This window comes from Cyrtonyx montezumae, unplaced genomic scaffold (genome assembly GCF_038088225.1).
Source record: "Cyrtonyx montezumae isolate F1298 unplaced genomic scaffold, pur_monq_1.0 scaffold_7, whole genome shotgun sequence".
NCBI lineage: Eukaryota > Metazoa > Chordata > Aves > Galliformes > Odontophoridae > Cyrtonyx > Cyrtonyx montezumae.
Window position 1 is genome coordinate 26,841,194 of NW_027072078.1, and position 22,261 is coordinate 26,863,454.

At 39.6% G+C, this 22,261-nt stretch overlaps 1 protein-coding gene across 1 annotated transcript in view; it reads left to right on the top strand.

Annotated features, from left to right (window-relative positions):
• The window catches only part of KALRN (kalirin RhoGEF kinase), a 425,990-nt gene that overhangs the window by 222,337 nt on the left and 181,392 nt on the right, over window positions 1-22,261 (top strand). Inside the window, exons 8-9 of the mRNA XM_065750707.1 lie at window positions 380-511; window positions 4,266-4,496. Of these exons, the coding sequence (XP_065606779.1) occupies window positions 380-511; window positions 4,266-4,496 (363 nt within the window). The remainder of the gene's footprint in view (window positions 1-379; window positions 512-4,265; window positions 4,497-22,261) is intronic.

Sequence of the window (22,261 nt, forward strand, 5' to 3'; positions counted from 1 at the left end):
GTGAGTGACCAAGGGATGTTTGACGACTGAGATGATGGCAAATACAGCTGGATCCTCCTGTGCTTCACACTGATGTGGATTTTTTCCAAATGTTGCAGACTCCCTGCTTGACATGCAAAGACTCTTAGAATGGGTGTTTTCTGAGCCTAGTTAAAGAAGCTTTTTTTTTTTTTTAATTCAAAGTTAAAAGAAAACATTCCTATGGATAGAGATGCTCTTCAGGATGTAAAAGGAATATGCTTTTCCAAGGTGTCCAAAAGGACCCCTTTATAACTCTTATGTTTTCTTTGGTTCAGGCTGCAATTTTCTGTGGCATTCTACTGTTTTCTAAAGCTGGTGTCTTTCTGTGTTGCTGTTGCTCATTGTTTCTGTAATTCAGTTCCTTTCAGGTGTGGATGCCTGGTGTAAAATGTGCAGTGAAGGAGGCCTCCCCTCAGAAATGCAAGACCTGGAGCTGGCTATCCATCATCATCAGTCCCTGTATGAACAAGTAACACAGGCTTACACAGAGGTATGTGCTTCACAGAGGAGAATGTGAGTGTCTGTTAAGTCCAAACAGGTACTTGACAACATTTGGGAAGTTAGCTTTTCTAAAAATAATAATAATAATAATAAAGTAATAGTAAATGTGTGTTGGTTTCCCCTATTGCAACTCTTTCAAAGAAATCAGAACTATCTACTTCGGTCTGGAGACTCTCAGCAATCTGCTTGCAAGGCACACCAGGACAATCTCAGGGACAAACCCCCATAAAGAAAAGATGAAGAATGTAAATGATGTTAAATAGTAGTATCTGTTTTCTAAACAGCATAAATGATTTGGATGTTAATCATTAGAAAAAGCAATTCTGGGTTGCAATCATGAAGTGCAATTTCTCATTCGGTACTTGATCTTTTCAGGAACAGCAGGTTATGTGAGCAAACACAGAACATTCCTATTGGCCTCTGGTTGGTACTGTAAATTTTATGCACATGTCTAGTCAGAAACTAGGGCTCTCTGACTGCACTTTAAAGTATCTCTGACAAATAATATTGTTTGAAACTCGCATTAGCTTAGCAGCCTCAGTCTTAGCTTTTGTGAAATGAGAATTATTGAAAACGCATTACAAAAGCATCCTTTAATATGCATATTGCTTTTGCTGATGCTTCCTCAGAAAGCTATAAATTGTCATAGGCACAGCTGTTTAAAGCATTTTTACATTATTTCACTAATAAGCACGTTTTTAGGCATTCTGTAGAACTGCCAGAAAGGTTGCAGTCTGTTATTTCAGAAATGTTCATTCCTTTGCCCACAGTTACATAGAGAGCTGAAAAGCTTGGATTAGACTTATGAGTCCTGCCTCCTAACCACGTGCTCGTTTCTCGCATCTAGACATTGTCTCTTGCCCATAGAAATTAATGTTTCTTTTCTAGGATCTCTCTAATTTGGGCTGAAAATTGTAGCTTTCACTTTCCTTTCTTTTCCTGCAGTCATTGAAAATCTGTTTCTATTTCTGTAATAGTAAGATATTTGTAATAAAATGGATGTTCATTGGAATAAGCATTTGAATTTGGATATAGAGTTTTTTTTTCTGTTCTGTTATAGAGTATAAGGAAGTATCTTAGATATTCTGCAGAAATTTAAGAAGAGATGCCTGAGGAATCTTAGGGAAATTCTTTGTTTTCCTTTTTACTGTGGCTGTAGCCATAATTATTCACCTCCTTCCTTTTTTGACTCTAAGTGAAGCTCAGAAATATTGAAGGTGGAGATTCTGGGCTCGATATGCGACCCACAGCCAAGCAATTCCTTCTGCTTGCAGTTAACACCAAGCAGGGCTGTTGACAGAACACGTCTTCTTCCTTCTTCTGAAAATGAAGTGATGCTCTTTCTTTTACTTTGGGTAGAACTGGCTGCAAGTCCATTAAGTTTAAGGCTTTTGCTACACCTCCTAAAAATTTGTTGTGAGATGTAAGTGCAACTACACTGGGCTCTTGACGCTTGTGACCTTGTGCAGTCCTTGAAAACTCCAGAATATTCACATGAAAAGAGATTTTGTGATTATTTTTTTCAGTTCAAAAGGAAAAGCAGAAATTACAAGAAATGCAGAGCGGATAGTTCCTCCATTTGTGCAGCTGTTCCCTTCCTTTCTGTAAAATGTAAAGATATGAAGTCCTGAAATACGTATGAAGTCTTTGGAAATATTGAGCATCACTAGTTGTCTATCCCTGTGCTGCTTGACATATGTTTACTGCAGATTGCCTTCATTGTGACAGGACAAGCTTGTAAGTTGCAGAACAGGAGAATGTTTGTAATAGCCTTTCCTATAAGTTAATGATTATTAACAGAACTCAGGCATTTGATATCTGGCACTTATCTCTGTGCAGAGAGTGACTGCAAGGTTGCATGTCAGAGAAAAATCTTGTAATCTCTGAGGCTTTTTGGACAGACAACAGGAACAAATACTAGATTCAGACGAACTGAGACCCCAAATGGTGGGATCAGGCCTGCAGTGAATTCACATGGCAAAGTTAGTCAGTGGAAAGAGTGAGTTTCACATCTTATAAGCTGCTCCCACATCTGTGCATAGCCTTGATTTCCTATTCCCAGTGACTAGATTGTTGCTAATTATCTTCTCATAGATAAAATAAGATGCAGCCTGCCGTGCCTCCTTCCCTGCCTAGATGCTGCTGCTTCCTTCCTAGCAGCCATTGCCACCTCCACCAGGTTGCCAGGGAAACACCTGTGCCTCAGTGTTCCCTGCTAAAATCCCCCCCCCATATTCCCACTGTGCACTGCTGTGGCTGTGACTGCTTCCTCCATGACCCCAGCAGGCTTCAGGCTGTGCAGATTGCACCAGCTGGTTTTTGGCAGCAACCAAATCTGAGTATGGAAATCCTCTCCCTGCAGGCTCTCCATTTATTTCCTGATCTAATTCTGAATTACCCTGAATATTTTTAAAAATCTCCAAGGATTTGTGTAAGCCCACCTAATAGTAACCTAATGTGATGAGAGTTGACTCCCAGTTCTGCCAGTCGAATTCTCAGAGGCTCTCTTCATTTCTCTGCAATTGCACCACACATCTACTGCTGTATCAGCCTGGGACATGGCGTGGCTTGCCAAAAGACTCAGGTTTAGGATTCTACAATGTAGCATTTGCTACATTTGAACAAGCAACTCATAATATGGAGATATTAGACTAGAAAATCCTTGAGATCAGTTTGAAAATGATCAGTGTTCAAGCTGGATGGAAAGCATTCTTCAAACTATTCTCTAGCCAGGTTGGTAGCTGTGATTGCATAGAAATGAAAACGCATTTCCAGGAAAACTTGTCTTTTCTCTGCAGTTTGTTTCTAAGGGAAAGGAGGAGAGCTGGCTGAGAAAAGAGAGGGATTCCAGTACTGTCTTTATTTAATGTTGCTGTTGAACAAAATATTTGAAGTTTGCAATCTTTAGCTGAAAAACATTTCAAGGTGACGTTTTTTAGAGAACCTATGCAAGCATGCACTTGTTAATAGTGTTTTTGTTAGGGTGGAGTTGTTTTGTTTGGTTGTTTTTTTTAGGTATAATCTGGCATTAAAAAAAATAATCTGCCATTCTGGTTTTTTTAGTGCCCGAATGCCTTTGCATCTGCAAATGTGTTTCAGTATGCACAAAAAAAAGGTTGCACATGTGCAGAGGACTTTCCATTTGCCCAGAGGCTTTGTAGCCTATTGAAACTGGAGGCTATAGATGCCTCTGAGCACTCCTGAGGAACAGAAGAGTCACCATCCTATCCTCATTTATTTTTCAGTACCACTGAATGAGATACAGAATCAGAATGTCACACCTCAGAATGTATATTCCTACTTAGTAATCCTAGATGAAAGGACTCTCCCTTATCATACAGAATATGAATGACTCTGCCATCTGTGGTTTTCTTAAAATGCCACTTCCTCACGTAAATAGGTCTCTATTGCAAATACCACCTGTCATCAGCTGGTGCATGTCAGGAATTCTTAGTGCCCGTGTGTCAGAACGTAGCATTGTCTTGGGATCACTGTGTCTGCATGGTCCCAGCAGAGCAGTACCGTGGTCCTGGTGAGTGACACAGCAGCCCCACAAGGAAGCAAAGGCAGCACTACATATGCAAGTGTAAGTCAAATAGGGATGTAATGAGGGCTTTCTTATTTTTTGACTTAAATAAGGAAGAGACGCAGGGGAAAAAGAATCAGCTAGGTTTTTTTTTTTTTTGTCAGCTCTTGAATGTTGAAATTTCAGCACAGTGAAGGAGGCTTGTTTCTTCACTCAGGTGAGCCAGGATGGAAAAGCCTTGCTGGATGTCCTGCAGCGTCCCTTGAGCCCTGGGAATTCAGAATCCCTCACTGCTACTGCAAACTACTCCAAGGCTGTGCACCAAGTGCTGGATGTGGTACATGAGGTCCTGCATCACCAGCGGCGCCTGGAGAGCATTTGGCAGCACCGAAAGGTCCGGCTGCACCAAAGGCTGCAGCTCTGTGTTTTCCAGCAGGATGTTCAGCAGGTAACACTGTTACTAAAGGAAATAAAGAATGATCCTTTCTTTGCAGCTGTAAACGTAGTTCTGTGACTTATCTGGAGGGTATTACCTCTAGCCAGATTTTACACATTGCTCTATCTGTGTTGAAATACTGATGCACCTCTCAGTTTCACATGGGAAACCATTAGTCAGTCTGCTGATTATCGATCAGTCTGTTCCCTACAGGAATGTGACACTATTTTCAGTGGTTAATTTTTCACAAGCGAACAGTTGGCTGCAGGTGCTCTACTGTTCCTGAGAAAGCAGTGCTTAATAGAAAAAGAAGGATTTCAAGTGTAAAAAGCAATTGAACTGCAGTGTGTTTCATCTTTCTGTGCGGAAGGAATACCGATACAGATCTTACAGTGGCGGTGCTTGGATGGCCTTTGCATTATTACTATTTATGCAGGTCAGGTACCTGCGCTATTAGCCAGTGGGCCCAAATGAACTGCACCCCTCAAATGTACAGAGCCCACTGCACAGAAACAGCTCATACCATACAGGCTCACCTCTAAGAACTCCATCTGCAGGTAAATAACATTTGCCTCCCAAAGGAACCCATCTGAACATACACAGCAGCATAACTGATAGTAAGTATGAGATGCCTTTGTTGTAGCTGCTAAATATGCAAACACAATCAACAGATGCTACTGGTTCAGAAGGGTGTGGTTTGTTTATGGGCCCCTGTACAGCCTGAAACAGATGTTGGTAGCAATATGGTACTTGCTTTAAATGAAGAGGCTGAATGCTCTAATTGTGTTTATGGAGCATTCTAATGTCCCTGGGGTGCTTTGTCTTTGCCTTCCTCCCAGTGAAACACCAAGGGAGAGACAGAACAACAGAGCTGTTGCATGCAGAATAGACAAGAACTGGCAAGAGGGGGAGACAGGCAACTTGTATGTAATGTGTATGTTTGTGGCTGTGGTTGAAGTGCATCAGCACAGTCACACACACATGTGTGTGACCATTTATTTGGTAGACTTGAAGCTTGCAGAACTTCTACCTGCTCAGTTTTTCCCTATAAAACCACACAAATATTCATGTCATATGTATATATAATTTAGACTGAGATTTTGTGTAACAGATGCTTAATTTAAGCAACTTCATTATGTATCAGCCAACGCTACAAGGTAATGGAATTCTTAAGCCATATATTAAGTAGAGCACATAATTGGAATTCAACTAGAATACTCTCTATAAACTTTCAAATATTGTTTTAATACAGTTTTGGGGTTAAAATCTCTAAAAGCAAGATATTGTAAATTCTGATGTCTTTACATTCCGAATTGTAATATATAATGTTGATGGGAATCTTTATTAGCTTTGTCTTCATCTTCTAGGGTGATTTAGACTTTTGTTCAATCATTCCATCCAAACTTTCTTATATCTTTCAAAATGAGTAGAAATGCTTATGCAGTTCATTCAAGAAACCCATTCTGACTTTAAATTCCCACTTATGCAGGGCAATGAGTCTGTGTCACTGGTTTCAAAAGGAGTAATGTCTTCTGTGTGTAATGCAACTTTCTCTGAAAGGAAAAAAGCAAGTAGTAAGTGTTAGTGGAGTATAATCACTTCAGAGAGCATCACTCTCTGTATGAGTTCTGTTGGCAGCAGTCTTTCCAAATTTTTCTCTTAATGTGTAGTTATTATCTGGGAAGCAACAACTTGATGACAGACATGTTTCTGTCCCAGCACACACTTACATCTCTTCATCCTACTTAGAAAGTAGAGACGAAGAGATGAATCATTCTATTCACCAAACAGCTGTACTATTCAAGATAAATGCTTTGTAAATCATAAATGAAATTATTAAACAGAAATGTGGAAATTCCAAGAGGAGGAGGAAGATATCTCTGAGTCTGTTGGCCTTTGTTGTTTTTTTTTGTTTGTTTTGGTTTTTTTTTTAAGTAATCACTTCTAATGTGCAATTCCTATTATGCTTACTTTCTAAAATACTCATTAGCTTGCAGGTGAAGCTGTTGATTAGCAAATGGTCACTAACCATAACACTTATCCATAATCATTTACTGCCATGTAAAAATTTAGTATCCTAAAGGTGCTTAGCTTCTTCTGGGTTCAAATCTATGAAGAAAAAGATGTGGGAAAACAAATCCTGCTAGGAGAGTCCTGGGTTTGTTAGAGTTTGCTGTCTTCTAGTCCAGTAATGATACAATACACTTTCTCTAAGACGATCCTCTTTCCTTACTACCCAGCTCAAAATTATGCATGCTATCACACTGAAACTTTACCACGTCATCATAGGGAGGTCTTGCAAAACTAGGTAACTGGATGAAAGCTTTATGTAGGCCAAGTGTATTTATTCTGGACTGAATTAAGCTGCTTTAAGTGCGGTTTGTTCACTTAGGATCATAGCATCAGAAAAGTTGGAAAGGAGCACTAGGATTTGGTCCAACCCCAGCCTGTATCCCCAGTGCCACATCTCCATGGTTCTTGAATACATCCAGGGATGGTGACTCTGCCACTTCATCCTCAGTGTCTTCTACACCACTTGCAAGGCAGGAGTACGTGCTGCATGCATTGCTGTCAGGTCATGGCAGTGATCTGGGATAGTTTCCTACTGACAAGGAAATACTCTAATTTGGTTTAAGTTTGAACTGGACAAAGCACGGAAAACTATGAATTAAGAAAAAAAAAGTTATTTTCATTCTGAGATGGAAAGCCACGCATCTTTACAGCCATTTCATAATGAAAGTCATGTTGTAGAGAAACAAAACTTTAAATAAACATAGTGGATTGCCAAGTTATGATACAATATAAGAATATAAGAAATTTTATGCTATAAAATGTTACTAATTACTACCTAATACCATCAGACATTTTCCAAGATGATTTGCTACTAAATCTATATTTTAATACAATGATGTCAGTTTATACAAGTGAATGAAGGCAAATAATGGTATGCTAAGAACAGTGATTTTATGAATATGTAACATTTTAAAGAAGGAAAGTAAATAAGTGGAGTGAAACTTCTTTTCAGCATTCGTAGGAAATGGAGCACCATTCACTCAACAAAGAGAAGAGATAAGATAATTTGAGAGCAGTTAAGAAGCTCTATGCAGGTGCCAACTAACTAACAACTCTTAACACCAAAAGTATTTGGGATCATTATAAAAAATGTGGGACTGCCAAGTGTGTGTAAAGTACTTAATTGCTTCAGTTGCTTTATTCGAAGTTCTCATTTCATGCATTTCATGAGAACTTCTCATTTTGTATCATTTCAGATAGGGATGACCAGCAGCACTGTTTGATCTCTCGATCAAAAGTGGGAGGAGGCACTGAGACTGTGCCCTGGAAGGGAGGAAAGAGGTCTCTTTGACATCCATACTGTTATTCTGTAATTGATAAATATTATTTTGGCCCATCTGTGTCAGCTTTTTTTTTTTTTTTTGTCAGTCTCTGCTGTTCTAATTGCAGGCCACTTACCAGCATATTTACACCATTTCAATTCCTCTTGAGAACTGGAATTATTCTTATGCCATCCCCGATTTTGCCTCACTCCCTGTTACATCCTGATTTTCCCCATCTTCATCTCTCCACTTTGAATATGTTCCTTTTGCCCTCGTGAACAGCAGATGTTACTGAGCAGCCTTAGAAATAGCTGAAGTAAGTTTATAACATTGTTCTTCACCCCATTGCCTTTTCTTATCCCCTTGGTTTAATATGGGCAAGAATTTTGCCTGAATTCTGTCACTTCATAAACTCACCCAAATGGTGCTGTACAGCCCAAAGCATACCTATTAAAGTAGAAGGAAAATGGAGACCCATCAGATGCATTATTGAAATGGTCTGTGCATGCCTTGATCTTGGAATTTTAAAGCACTTTGGTGGCAGAATAGTCAAACTGCAGCTCTCATTCTTCAGGCTTCCTTCCTTCTCACGTAAATCCTCAGTCTTTGCATCCGTCTGTGCATGCATGCACACTGACACTCAGACTGACACAACCAGCCTTTTTCTCTATAGATTCACAATTCTCTCAGGATCACTGCTGATGCTGCCCCCTTCTTGCTTTGCTTTGTTTGTGGCCGTTGCCTGTAAAGGAAGATCTGGAAATAGGTGGATGTAGAGGTCCTGTCAGTGCTGGTGAAGTTTCCAAGCTTTGAACAATGCCTTGAATTAGCTGGGATGAAAAAATGGAGCAGGCTCCTCATGCCCACTGAACACCAGTGGTAAACCATGAGACGTCAGTCACTAGTAAACCCCTACTGCCAAGTGGGTAACTACTTACTAAGAAAGCTAGGACTTTCACCATAACAGCTGTAGTGATAGCTCAAATCCTTTCTGTTATTAAAAGAGGTCAAGATAGACCAGTGCCAAGTTCACCTGGGTTTCTCTGAATCTGTGGATCTGTGTCCTGTTGGCTTCATGCCCAGAGACATTAATAAACACAGCTTTTGTTTCCTCGTGTGGCTATCTGCCTCTGATGATGGATAAAAAAGGCCATGTGGCCACACTGATATCGTTACATGTACCAGCTGCCATTGCTGTGGGAGACTGTGAAGTATTGCAGAGGAAAGGCTGTCTCTCTTCATAACCAAGCACTTTAACTTGTAACGTGTCTGGCTTTTACTGGCTGAGAAACCAGACCATGCTCTGATCCTGACATTGCTTGTATGGAGAAAAATGTCCTGCCAATATCTATCTGCTTCCATATACTATCAGGATGGTGAACAATTCATGTGATCCATGGGATCTATATAGTCTGTTTACAGAAGACTGCTAGGATATTTGAAGTAGTTCATGATTCATTTAGCTTTCACACAAGATTGCAGAGGATTAGCTCTGTATATCTCCCGCACATGCACAAATACACTCAGTTGTTTTGATTACTTTAAAAGGGAATGAAGAGTTCTCTAAAATTCTGTAGTTTTCATCTAGTCATAGTTTCTCTCAAAGGCGGAAGAAATCAGACTGTGTGTCTCCTTTCATCTTTTGTTTACAGTATGTGCCTTCACTGCATCTTGTAAAACAAGAGATTAATTTGCAAAAAATAACAGAGAAAAAAGAACATTATGATCAAGTCAAGATTGTATTTTCAGCCACGTGACTGCAGAAATACACATGCTCTGTGTGCAACCGGAGTGGATTTAATCCACAAATAGCTACCTACCACTGACAGATAAGTAATTAAAACATTAAAATTCAAAGCATTCCAGATAATTTTCACAGCTCCTTTGGTAAATTTATCAGGTAATTAAACGCACTTAATATATTTCACTCTTATGTTTAAACTGTCAAAGTATTACTGGTGTACTTTCTTGGAGCATAGAAGGTACATGAGCCCTTACCATTACCACCCTCATGGTTGAAGGAGTACTTGATAAGTGAGTAGAGGTTTTAACTCTGGTTGTGTTGTCTCAAAATATTAATGAGATAGGAACTCAGGAGCCAGTAGTGGTAAAACAACTTGGCAACCTTATCTCAATGGGGAAGTATCAGGAGAGAAAACAATCTTTTATCCATCACTGAGGGAACAAATACCTCTGTTTTTATGCTGAATAACCCTGTCATTCCAGCAACAATTGAGGCCAGCGTGTCCACACCTGGATAATTACCTGATATAAAGATTTTCACCACAGAGTTCTGATAGATGACAGTAAAGCTTCTGTCTACATGTTTCTACAGGTCTAGCTTAGTAAGGTGTGCACGTGGCACATGCTTACAAACCCATATTATGTCCCTAAGCACCTCTCATTTAGTGCTACTTTGGTTTATTATTGATGCAGTAAAGGACAGTAAGTCTGTAGTGAAAGGATTTTTGTTTGTTTGTTTCCATCCCCTCTTTGTCACATGCAATAAAACATCTTGGCAACAGCTTCTTTAGAGCAATTTTCATTTCATTCTTTTATTCCTGCCAAAGGAATTGGCATCTTTTCAGGCTCTGTGAGCTCAAGTCTAAGCGGCGACGGGATTTGTGGCCCCACTCATCTTCTGAAAAGGATCGACAGGCAACCAACACTGATGCTGAAAGTAAAATGGTGTTATGTTTGTGCCAATTAGTATCCTGCAGATAGTACAAAATGAATTAATAATGACACAACCATTTAAGTAACACAAGGGTTCATGTTTCTGCCCTGTTAGTCAGACTTACCCCCTTTAATCACTGATCAGAGTCTGGTGTAGGAATACCTCAGAGATGTCTCAGGCTACCAGCCTAAGAAGTTAATCGCTTTAAATGCTTCAAACTCACATGAGAGAGAGAGAGAAAGTTCTGTTCTGAGCTTCTGACAATCCTTTTTAAATATAGATCATTATTATCTAGTACTTCTTGTGCCAAAAATCTTCACAAAGAACTATAGGTTTAAATTGTTATATTTTCATTTAATGATATTTATTCAGGAAATTCCTTAAGGCTTGTTGATTAACAGTACTGTATCCTCTGCATAATTTGATTTAAAGTATAACTTGAAATTATCTGGAATCAACCTTTTATCTTTCCTCCTCTGTATAGTTATTAAGCCAAGCAGACAATTGTTCTTTGTGCTTTTGAAGAGCCACTGATTAAAAAATAATAATGATCACTTTTTAATTTCCACGCAGTGCAGCAGTGCTAGGGATATCAAACTTCAGGGGCCAGCTTCAGTTACTAACTGAAGTTTACTTAGCATTGATGTAAGAACAGTGCAGGAACGCTTTGATGAGCTCCACAGCTGTCTTGGGAAATAGGATCTGAAGAAATCCGAACCAGCCAGCTTGATCTCTGAACCTACCAAAGTGAGAAGAGGAACTGGAAAATAATAATAAAAAAAAAATGATGATAGGTGTTTTTCTTGTTTGGGATACTGTCTCTCCTTCAAGACCTGATCATTATAGATGGGTCTGTTTTGCTGCTTTCTCAACTGGAAATTTTTGGGTTCTTACTGAGAGTTTAGAAACCTCAGGGAAACCTCTTGGAAATCCTACTGATTCCTGCAGGCTTTGAATCGATCTCACAGGGAATGAAGAGGATGTCATTTGTTGTATGCAGAAGTGGAAAAGGTGATAAAATGATACAGTTGACTCTCTGGATGTAGAGGCAACTATCTGTTGTCTGGATTTATCCTGCCTGTCTTCAAGATTGAAACTGAATTACACAAGTCAAGTGCCTAATGCATAGTCTCCTTTTATAGTAGTGGAGAGACACTGGCATCTTCAGAGAATGACTCAGTCTGTCTAGGATCTGAATTGTATGTTGGATAATTCCCTCTCTTACTGTCACTGTCAGGGAAAATAATGAGAAAGTAGACTGCTCAGACTGTCCTTCAATGTATTGCCTGATGTTGAGTGAGATGGATTAAGATGTAGGATCCCAGTCCTGTATGGTTCTGAGCACCTCCTGCCGATGTGTCACACATCTCAGTGCCTTTCTGATCCTATAGTGAACTTTAGAAGCCAGCCCCTGTGCTAAAATTTGCTGCTCTTAGGCAGAATTTTCCTCTTTATATAGCGTATCCTCTTGTTTATTTCTATCCTAGTATTGTTTGTGTGTCAACATCCCTGAAAATACAATGTTTAGTTTATTGTTTTTGAAAGGCATTGTTGGCTTTCATTCTCATAGCGAAAGAGGAGAAAAAATCAGACTTGTCTGTTACTGATTAGGCCCACAAAAATAGTATGGCTGCAGTGGTGAAAGAAGAGAAAGAGAATTTTCTCCAGAAATGTTTTTTTTTTTTCTTTTTTCTTTTTTTCCTAGAATGAGAAATTGTCACTAAGGGCACAGAAAAATAAGGTCTTTGAGTGAACGTAAGCTGGAATGCCAGAGGCTTTTTCCCCTGCATCTTTAAGAAGTAACAATAACAGTAGTACTTCTTGCTTATTGTGATTTCTTTCATCTCAGGATTATGAGTCTTTTCAAAGGTTGGTGTTAAGCGACTTGCCAAAGGTCACTGAAAGCTTCATGGCTAGAGCTTCTCATGTCAGGATGTCTGATTCACAAATCCCTGCTCTAAATCTTCAAAGTCATTTCTACTCCACGTTACCCCTTATGAGACTCTCTTACAGGATTTATTTGGACTATGTAAAAACGAAATAAAAATGAAATAAGGATCTGTTATGCTGAGAAATAAATATGCTATTTTGGGCATTGGTTTAGGAGTCTAAAATAGGAATTCTTTTCTACTCCATTTGTTTCCTGTGATTGTCCCTCCCAGTTACCTCCTCACATGGTCTCCCAGCTCTTCCATGATCCAGCCCATCACTCAGAGTGATCAATCCTCATTCATACTGTTTTTGACTGCTGACCAACAAAAGGTATTTTCATTTAAGTAAGAAAAAAAAAATAGCCAGATAACAAAGATAGTAATGATAGGTAGTTCCTAAAGCGACTCTCTAACTGTGTTTTCCTGCATGGAGCAGCTGTTTAGCCAGCTAGCAACTTTCTGCCTCTGCCAATGAACTGCACTCATGATTTGAGATTATGAGTAGCAAGGTAGACTGAGGTAATCTGGCACCATGATCTGTTTCTGCTAGCTGCTCTTCTCCAGCTCAGTCATTCCTGCTACCTCCACTCCGCTCCTTCCAGCAGCTCTACCTAACCATGGCACAAGCTGCTTCCCCTCTCTCTGTCCTGTATGCTCTCAGAGCTCTTTGCTTTGTTATTCTCTCTGCTTCATAGAATCACTGAGGTCAGAAAGAATACTAAGATCATCTAGTCCAGCAATCAACCTGTGCCTGGGGCTCCTCAGTGCCACATCCACCCTTTTCTTGAATACCTCCAGGGATGGTGACTCCCCCACCTCCCTGGGCAGTTGTGTCAGTGTATCACCTGTCTTTCTGAGAAGAGATTTTTCCTAATATCCAACCTGAACCCCCCTGGCACAACTTAAGAGCATCTCTGGTTGTCCTGTCACTGTTACCTGGGAGACCCCAACTACAATTCAACGTCCTTTCAGGGCATTGTAAAGAGTGATAAAGCATCTCCCTATCCTCTTCTTGCCCAGACTGAACCATCCCAGACAGTGTTGCTGTGCCTTGCTTCAGCAGCTTCCCTGCCTAACTAATGTGACTGAAAAGTTCTGGTATTTCTGTCCTTGGAACACAGGTTGTGCACTGTTTAAGACAGAACACAATGTTTTAGCTCACAGGAGGCTTTTAAGCAACTTCTTTTGTTTCATATTCCTCAGAGAGAGCTCTTAAAACAAAATCTCTTGTTTGTTTTCTAAAGTTGTCATCTTTGGATTACAGTTCTGGAAGCTATTGCCTAGGCAGGGGTGACCCCCAGGCACTTTTAGACGTTGACCCAAACTCCTGCATACTATTACCATTGTAAGCATTCTTTTATGTTATGCTATGATTCTCTTTTAAGAAAAATGTCCTTCAAATGTGGAATCATGTAATACAAACATATTTCAGGACTGTCCATGGGTCTTTTATAGTTCTCCTCCCTTTGGTCTGATAGTTCTTGTTTCTTCTTTCCTGCCTTTGGAGTTTTTTGGATGAGTTATGTGTTGAAGGATTGGGAAAATTACTTTTATTCTTGGCTTCAGTCACACAAACATTTTGACCTTGAGATAGTTTCCTTTCCAAATCAGGACGAAAACTTAGAAGAAAAAATATCACAAAACAAACTTTTCTTTTTTTTTCCCTACAGCATAAAGTAACTTCAAAAAATCAAAACTGTATTTGGGGTGTTGCTCCTGCTTGCTTGCTTGCTGCCTCAGGTTTTTCAAAGTGTGTGAGTTGCCAGGAATCTAGAAGCGTCAGGTTAAGCAGATGTCATACACTGGGAGCTGTAAAGCTAGGACTAAAAAATATAAGAAAAAAAAATAGTTTTTTTCACAGAAAACTTTAGTTGTGGGGAAAGTGATATTTTCATTATGAAAAAGTGCTCTCAAGGAATGCCACCGTCCTTCACATTGCCTACGAGTCTCATTCCTGGAGTCCTTTTAGGCTACTTTTCTCTCTTGAGCAGCTCAAGGTTGCTCCCTGATTAAAGGACTTTTCCTAAGTACAGACCTGATGCCGCATATATCATATTTTATTTTCACATCATCTCAACTAGTTTGTCAGGAGATTGAGGATTCAGAATCCATTTGTTCATCTACTCACAAACAGCTCCTTATTGTCTTATCCATGGCCTCCTTTGATCCATCTGCAAGGTCACTGGCCCTTCACCCTTCAAAACCCTTGGGAGATCCATTTCTGCTTTGACCTGTAGAGGAAATCAGCCATCTGGTAATGGGTAGGTTACACAGCCGTGCAAACAGCCTGGGCTTTTTATTTCAGTTCTGCTCTGCCTTTCATGCCCTTGATAGCTGGGAACTGCCAGGATGAAGAACAGCCACTCCTGGCCTACAGGACACTCTCATTCATCCTAGTCCTCCCTTATTTTCTTTTCTCCCATGGTTTGCACTTCCATATTTTGCCTATAGTCTCAGATCAGGCTCCTTGAGCCCCCTGGAGGCTGGCATGATGCTTAGGGAGCTCAAGGAGCTCTGACCCTGTTAGGGGTATCTGAGGGTTCTGTAGTACTGTACCACCTGTTGCATTTTTCTGTTACTACATACCAAGATCCATTTGCTCTCCTGAAATTTGTTCCCTTACTAAAATTGCCTTGCTGTGTGCTGTGATTATGAGCCCTGTTAAATGAATTTGATTAAATCATTTCATCCTGACAATAACCTAAAGAAGTGCTTCATTCAATATTCTGATCAATCAGCATTTTTTGTCATGGTGAAACATGGTGACACTTGGTGCAGTGAGAAGTGTCAGCACTGGGCCTGGAGCATAGTGCTTGCATTTAAGACTACTCTGTTGTAAAGCTCATCCTTACTTTATCAGTCCTTACTAATTTTTAATTGTCTTTAGACATCTTTTTAAACTAGAAACAGTTTAGTTGGGTTGATGCTATCAAGCTGCAGATAGTACTCTCTTAATTCACATCTAAATTATTAGTGTAGTTTCTGTGTAAAACAGCATTACTGGCTCCAAATGATGACCCAGAGCACTGAAATTAGAGGCCAGTCTTGTAGGCTGCCTCTTTTCTGTTGAGTAGATCAGCTGTTACCCAAGGTAGGTGCCTGCGTGCTTACCATAATACTGTTACACTTATGCCTACACTAACATTTATGCTCTGGTTGCAGCTGGAGCTGAAAAACATGTAGAAAATGTGTTCAGGGTTTGTCTTGTTCTCCTGAGCTTTTAGAGGCTCTCACTGAATTCTTAGCAATAGCAGTAATAGTATCATTATCTCAGTCTGAGAAAGTATTTTACATCAGTGGATTTCTTTCTCTGTTTCACAGACGAGGGAACAGAGGCAATGAAAGGGGCCATCAAAAAGACTGGGGATGGAAGTGTGGATAGCAGTCCTGATTTGAGTCTTTATCCATTCTCTCTTTTGTTTCTTCTCTTGAAGCCTGTAGGCACATCTGTCACTGGCAGAGTTAAAACTAACTGCTCTGTTTACAACATTGAGGTCAGTGTATTTTTCTAAGGAGTTCACAGCACTCCTTTCATCTCTCCTATGTACTTGCTGTAATTCTTGGGGACCTCTTACATTTTAGACAGTCCCACCAAGGAAAAAAATCAATAAGCAAGTGTATGCAAGGATACTTCACAAGAATGAAGCACTACTCTTTCAGTTGTGAACATTTCTCTTCAGAGTCGGATGCTTCTCCCCCCCCACAATGAGCCAAACTGAGCAATTAGCTGTGATAATAGCTGTCATTAATGACTTCTGTCAACACCAGAATTATATATATATATATTTTATATATATTTTATATATATATAAAATTATTACAGATTATATAGATTATTACAGATTATATATATATATATATAAATCAGAGCTTCCTATCAAAAATCCAGATCAGCTGGGTCCTGCAGGTGTTTCAACTAACTATCAGGGCTGCAAATGCTGATTTTCTGTGAGTCTGGTGCTAAGTGTGCTCACAGAGTTACTACAACATTAAATAATTGAGGATTTGAGAAATTCTCTGATGCACTATGTCACAACATCTTGTAAGTACCACGAACTCAACATGTGAAAGGTTTTTGATAGCAGGATGTTGTCTTGTCTGTTGGCACTTATGAGACATGGAGACCAGCAGCTGAACTGCTCTGATAGGGATTTCTGTCTTGAAAAATCTCTTGGTGATATCTCCCGTGCCCTCTTGTGACTGAGCTTCCTCCAGAGCCCTCTCCTCTGGGAGAGTTTGTCTCTCTTCCTCTCTAGGGGCTGTTATTTCATGAAGCTTTGACTACATCTAAGCAAACAGCACAGATGGGGGGAACCAGTCTTATGGCTGTAGCTTGGCCCAGCTCTGCTTGACCTGGTGGTCATTCCCAGTGAAACTGGTCTGAGAGGGTAAATGTGAAGTAAAACTTGGACACCTGGGGAAAGTACATTTAGCTATTGATAGAAGATTTAGGAGGAGAAGAGCTGGTGTTCCGATGAGTGCTACAGGCAGCAACAAACAAAACCTTCTCTCTGGCCTAAGAAGATATTTCTGTATATTACCCTTGATAAGAAACTGGCATCTGATTAGTTGTGTTGCAAATTCATCATGTTACAGCGAAGTGCCAGGTATGCTTTCTGAGTGTTGGAGAAAAGACTCACAAAAAGCAACAGCAACATCATTGCACCAGCCTTGAGAAGCCTCATGCAGAGCAAAGCAGCTTCGTTCTATGCTGATGCAGAGCACATTTTCAGTGTCTTGCACAGAAGGAACATGCACATATGTCGTTATTTATAGCTTCTCCACCCACACACAGCTTTGAAAACTTGCTCTAAAAGAAGTTCAGCATTTAAAGAATACAACAAGTATTTTTTTTCTTTTAACCTGATGATTTTTTCTTTCTTTTCTTCTTTTTTATTTCCTTAAAAAGTGTTCTGGGAACATTAGCAACAAGCCAGGCATCAAGGAAGAAACATTAGTTCTTCATTTGCCTGTCTATTGTTCTCTTACTTGGAATGTTTTTAGAGAGGCAGTTGCCAAATTTTATCAAGTAAAACATTTAATCAAGAAAATGAAAGATAAGTGGGATTCATTTGATGAATGGGAACTTTACCAAAGGAAAGCTATGTTAAGTCAAACAAAGACTTTCCTTGGGGTAAGAGAAGCATGCGTATTTCCACTCCATTTTGGAGTACTTGCAGCCTAGGTGACCGGATTTAGTGAAGGCTGCATGACCTCAACTGATGACCAGAGGAAATGGGCAAGTACTCCTCTCAGAGTGCCCAGCCTAAAGCCAGCCAGCTGTGCCAGAGCTCTGAACTGACAGTGCAGTTCCCAAAAGAGGCACATGATAAACACTGCACCTCCCTAATTACTAGGGCTAGGATAAACTGTCTCCTCTGCATGAATGACACAAATCATATCACAGAATCGTATCATAGAATGGCTTGGATTGGATGGGACCTCCAAGACCATCTGGTTCCAACCTCCTGAACATGTTGCATTCTCACTTCTCCAAATACTTATCAGTTTTAAACCGTCAGAGTATGTTTATAGATATGAAAGGTTTTAGGTGAACTGTACAAATACATAATGGTCATCTCTAGAAAGCAGTGACTAAAAAAAAGTTTTTTGCCATGTAAGCCTGTGAAATGATAAGGAGTTAATCTGAAGCAGCTGCGTGAGGACCCTGCTCACCTCCTGAAGTGAGCAGCTATGTCAGTGCAGGGGAGCAGGCAGGAGTATTTGTGGCTGTTGTATCCTTTGGGGGTGAGAGTGAGATGGAAATAGAAGAATAACACTATTGCAAGCTAGGACCTGCAGCAACAAGTAACTTGTAGAAAAGTTAAGAGTAGTCTTGCTGGTGCTCAGCCCATTGCATCATTAATTATATTTAGGATATCTACATTTACCCTGTTAAGTTTTGAACCCTTTCACAATGAATTCCTACATTAGGAGCTGCTAAGAAGATGACAGTCACAAAGAGTTACTTTTCCCATAGAATTTTCCAGTGCAGAAGAAGTTGGGGAACAAGAGATCATGCTGCAGGGACTGCCCTGTTCTGTCTGAGCAGATCCTACAGTGCTGTTTCCTGATGGGCTTGTGAGCATAGAGTAGCTGTGGGTTCTGGAAGAAATGAGGAGCCTGGAGATGACTTTTTGCATATTGAGAACTTTCTGGTACCTTTCTGCATTTTTGCATATGTGGTTGCACATTCAGTTGTATAATTTACTCAAGTGCATTCAGTAGTATCAGCTGTGCTGTGCAAGACTGCCACCATTATAAAGAGCAGAACACAGTTGTCTTGCTTTTGGCAAATTAGTATTTTCAATTTTTTTTAACCACAGGGGTTAGATTTGTGTTTTTAAAATGAGAAATTGTGCAGAGCTAAACCTTCCACATAAAGTCCAGGAAGCTCATAAAAACACCTACAATCTGATTTCATGGGGACTTCTTTTTTTTGGCCGAATGCAGACAAGGGAATAGGGTAAGTTTTTTAAATGTTGAAATTGGCTCTGCATTTCATTCTCCTTCTTAATTTAGTTGCTCTGTGCAGCAGAGGAATACTGATAGGTCTGTAAGGTTGCTTTTCCCTCCAAGGGTAAGAGGGACTGCATGGCTTTTCTTCTTGAAAAGACTTCTTTAATTATGTGGTGGTATTTGGAATAACTACAATTAAAGGAGAAAAGCAGACAGTGATTAAAAAAATGTACTTAACAGCAGCTGCATTCATTTTCTGGCTTTTTAAAGACACCCAGGCATGGTGTCCTTCACCACACAGAGCTATGGTGAAAAGGAAAGGAAAGGTAAAATGGAAGAGAACTAAATGATCTTTGAGGTCCCTTCCAACCTAAGCCATTCTGTGACTTCAAGGGAGGTTGTTTGTTGCAGCATTTTGAGACTTTCCTTGAGAAAAGACTGAGGAAGTATCAAAATTTGTATTTGTTGTCCTGTCCTAAGTGCACATAAATCAGTGTAGGTCTGTCAACTCAATTACATCTTTTCTTTAAAAAAATAAACAAAACTCCCAAACCTCAGATTGCTTGATTTGTGTGATAGTGGGATGAGCCAATTAGGTCTCAAGTCAATCTGAAAGAGATAATGTGTATGACCATCTGAGCTGAATTAAATACCGAATAAGCTGGTTAGCTGGCCATGTTAGTTTGTAAAGATGAATTAGTTACAGACATATAAACAGGTCAAGCTATGGTCTTTCAGGTTTTCTAGATACATGCTTAGCAATTAGGCTTTTATGCTACAGTGAATTTGGAGCAATTTTCAGCTTATTTTAAAGCTCTGGTTTTAAATTGACTGTCTACTTGTGTACAGCAGCCATTATGTTGTTTACCCTTTGTGATATTTTAGTATGTTCAGGTTTTGGAAAAGGTCCCTAGAATCCCAACCAGATATAGAGCCACATATTGCTAGAGGCTGCAGAAATTTAAAATAAAGGCAGCTTTCACTCTAAGCGCTTTCTCCGTCAGCCTTGCTTGTTTTGACTGCAAGTGTGGTTAATGTCATTTTACAAATGAGGATGGAGGCAGGGAAGTTGACTCATTTGCTGAACTGCAGTGCTGGGCATTGAACCAAATCACTTGAATTCCAGTCTACTTTTGATATGAAATCCTTGTTGCTTTTTGCTTATTTATGGAAGCTCTCAAATAATTCAACATGATTAGCCAAAAAGAGTGATGATAATAAGGTACAGCTCCCCTCCACTGCAACAAAACTACATTAGCAGAGCTATATCTGTACATTAAGAGTGCACTCATCCACATTAGCTTATGCAGCCTGTAACAGGCTGTCATAGGAACTGAATTTATTCATGAATGGGACATAGAACATGGTATTCCGGTGTATGTCTGGGGGCTCAATTTCTGCTGGACACGTAATTAGACCCTGCTTAACACCTCTTATAAAGAGGGGATTTTTATCCATGTTCACCAAAGACAGCTGAAATTTTGCCAGGGATTATGGTGGGATCTGCATCTTAGGGTCAGATTCAGATATCTCTGAAATTAAAAATTATATTGTGGAAGCTAAAGATGATTATTCTGGTTTAAAGATAAGGTATGATTGGACTTCATACCATTTCTTAAAAATAATTTTTTTTAAAATACTGTACCACCAACGTTACATTATAATGAAGTGGAAAAAAAAGGATCTCTCTTTTAATTAGGGTGTAAAAACCACAAGTGAGAATGGCTGACTTTTGTTTTGGGTTCTATTATGAGCCATTAATAATGGCAGGAAAAGCCAGAGGATAAGTTCCTTTGTATTTTGGTGTATTTTCTCAGCTAGACCTTTACTTGACATTACCCTGCTGTGACAGGGCCGGGATAGGAGGGAAAAGAAATCTATTTTCAGCTATGATTTAGAATACAACATAGAAACTGTGTTTTAATTGAAATCAGACTTGGTGTGCATTTTAGTCATTAAAGAGGATTAGAATATATTAAGTCTCCATGAGTTGTTGTGGGCTGGGGAGATTTTTTTATTTTTAATTTTCTTCTGATTCTCACTGTTTGTTCTTTCTTCGCTGGTGCTTTTGCTGCCACAAAATTCTCCTGGAGGGCCTGGTAGGAGGCCAGGGCTTGGGCTGCCCGTTCTGGCCTTTGTTGAATGATGTTATCTGCAAACAGACATGATTGCAGTGGATAGAAATTGGCAGTCACACAATGGCTACTGCCTCCACCTAGAGATGCAGTGGTCTCCCCAGCAAGCGAGTGTTTTATCTCTTGGAGGCCCTTTCCTTTTGCCTACCAAAAAGGGAGTAGATTGAGAGTATCCTGAGAACATGCATACTTTTGAGTCATATGCTCATAAATCCATTTAGTGATATATAGTATGCTACAGAAGTCTTCGTAATAGTAGCTACAGAAAAGATAAAGGTGAGGTTGGATTCTTAAGTGGAAATGGTGGAGATGCTATAAAAAACATAGATTTTGAAGCGCTATATAGTTTCCTGGTATCACACCAGAATCCTCTAGAATGAGCAAGCATTAAAGTGGCAACTCGATACTGTTGAGCTTCCTTTCACTGGCATATTTAAGACATAAGTGATTAATGTTAGGCAATATTTACACACCTATTTGAAATAAGGTGGGATAAATTTGGTATACTTCATTGGAATTGCTTTGTAATTTATTGCAGACTTGCTAGAGGTATGAAAGATTTGATCTAACACTCTGAGTTACACCAAATTGGTACCTTTTTAGGTGAGATCAAAATCTGAATCCTAACTCTTTGAAGTGGGTGATGGTATCATTTATTTTCTGTTTTCAGAGTAACACAGTTTGACTCACTATGGCAACAACAGTGGGACTTAAAGTAATGAAGATTAATCATTCTCTTAGCCAAGGCACTTCTTCAGTGGGTCCTCTTACTCAGGAGCAATTAAACTGTTCAAAAGGGGCCTGGGTCAAGTACAGAATTTGTGGTGTCCAACTGCTGCTACTACAACACACTGCATCTTATTCATGTGGATCTAATCACCAGCTGAAGTTTCTCACCTTCCTGTAGGCACAGGGCAGGGTTCAGTGGCTGGTATATTTGAACAAATCTCTTTGTTCTTCTCCAAGTCTTTCTTATTTCATTTTCATTTATTGTTGCTAAAAGAAATACAGTTTGCAAGAATGTAGAACCACAGGTTTTCAGCTAATTTTAAGAACCTACATGGTTCCTTTAAGTAGCAAATTCATTACATGTTGTTTTATGCAAAATGTGAGCAGAGCTTAAGGTCTTGCTGGGAAAGAGTTATAGAATCATCTGGATTGGAAAATACCTTCAAGATCATCAAATCCAACCGTAAACATAATCTACTGAGTCCTATCACTAAGTCATGTCTCATAGTGC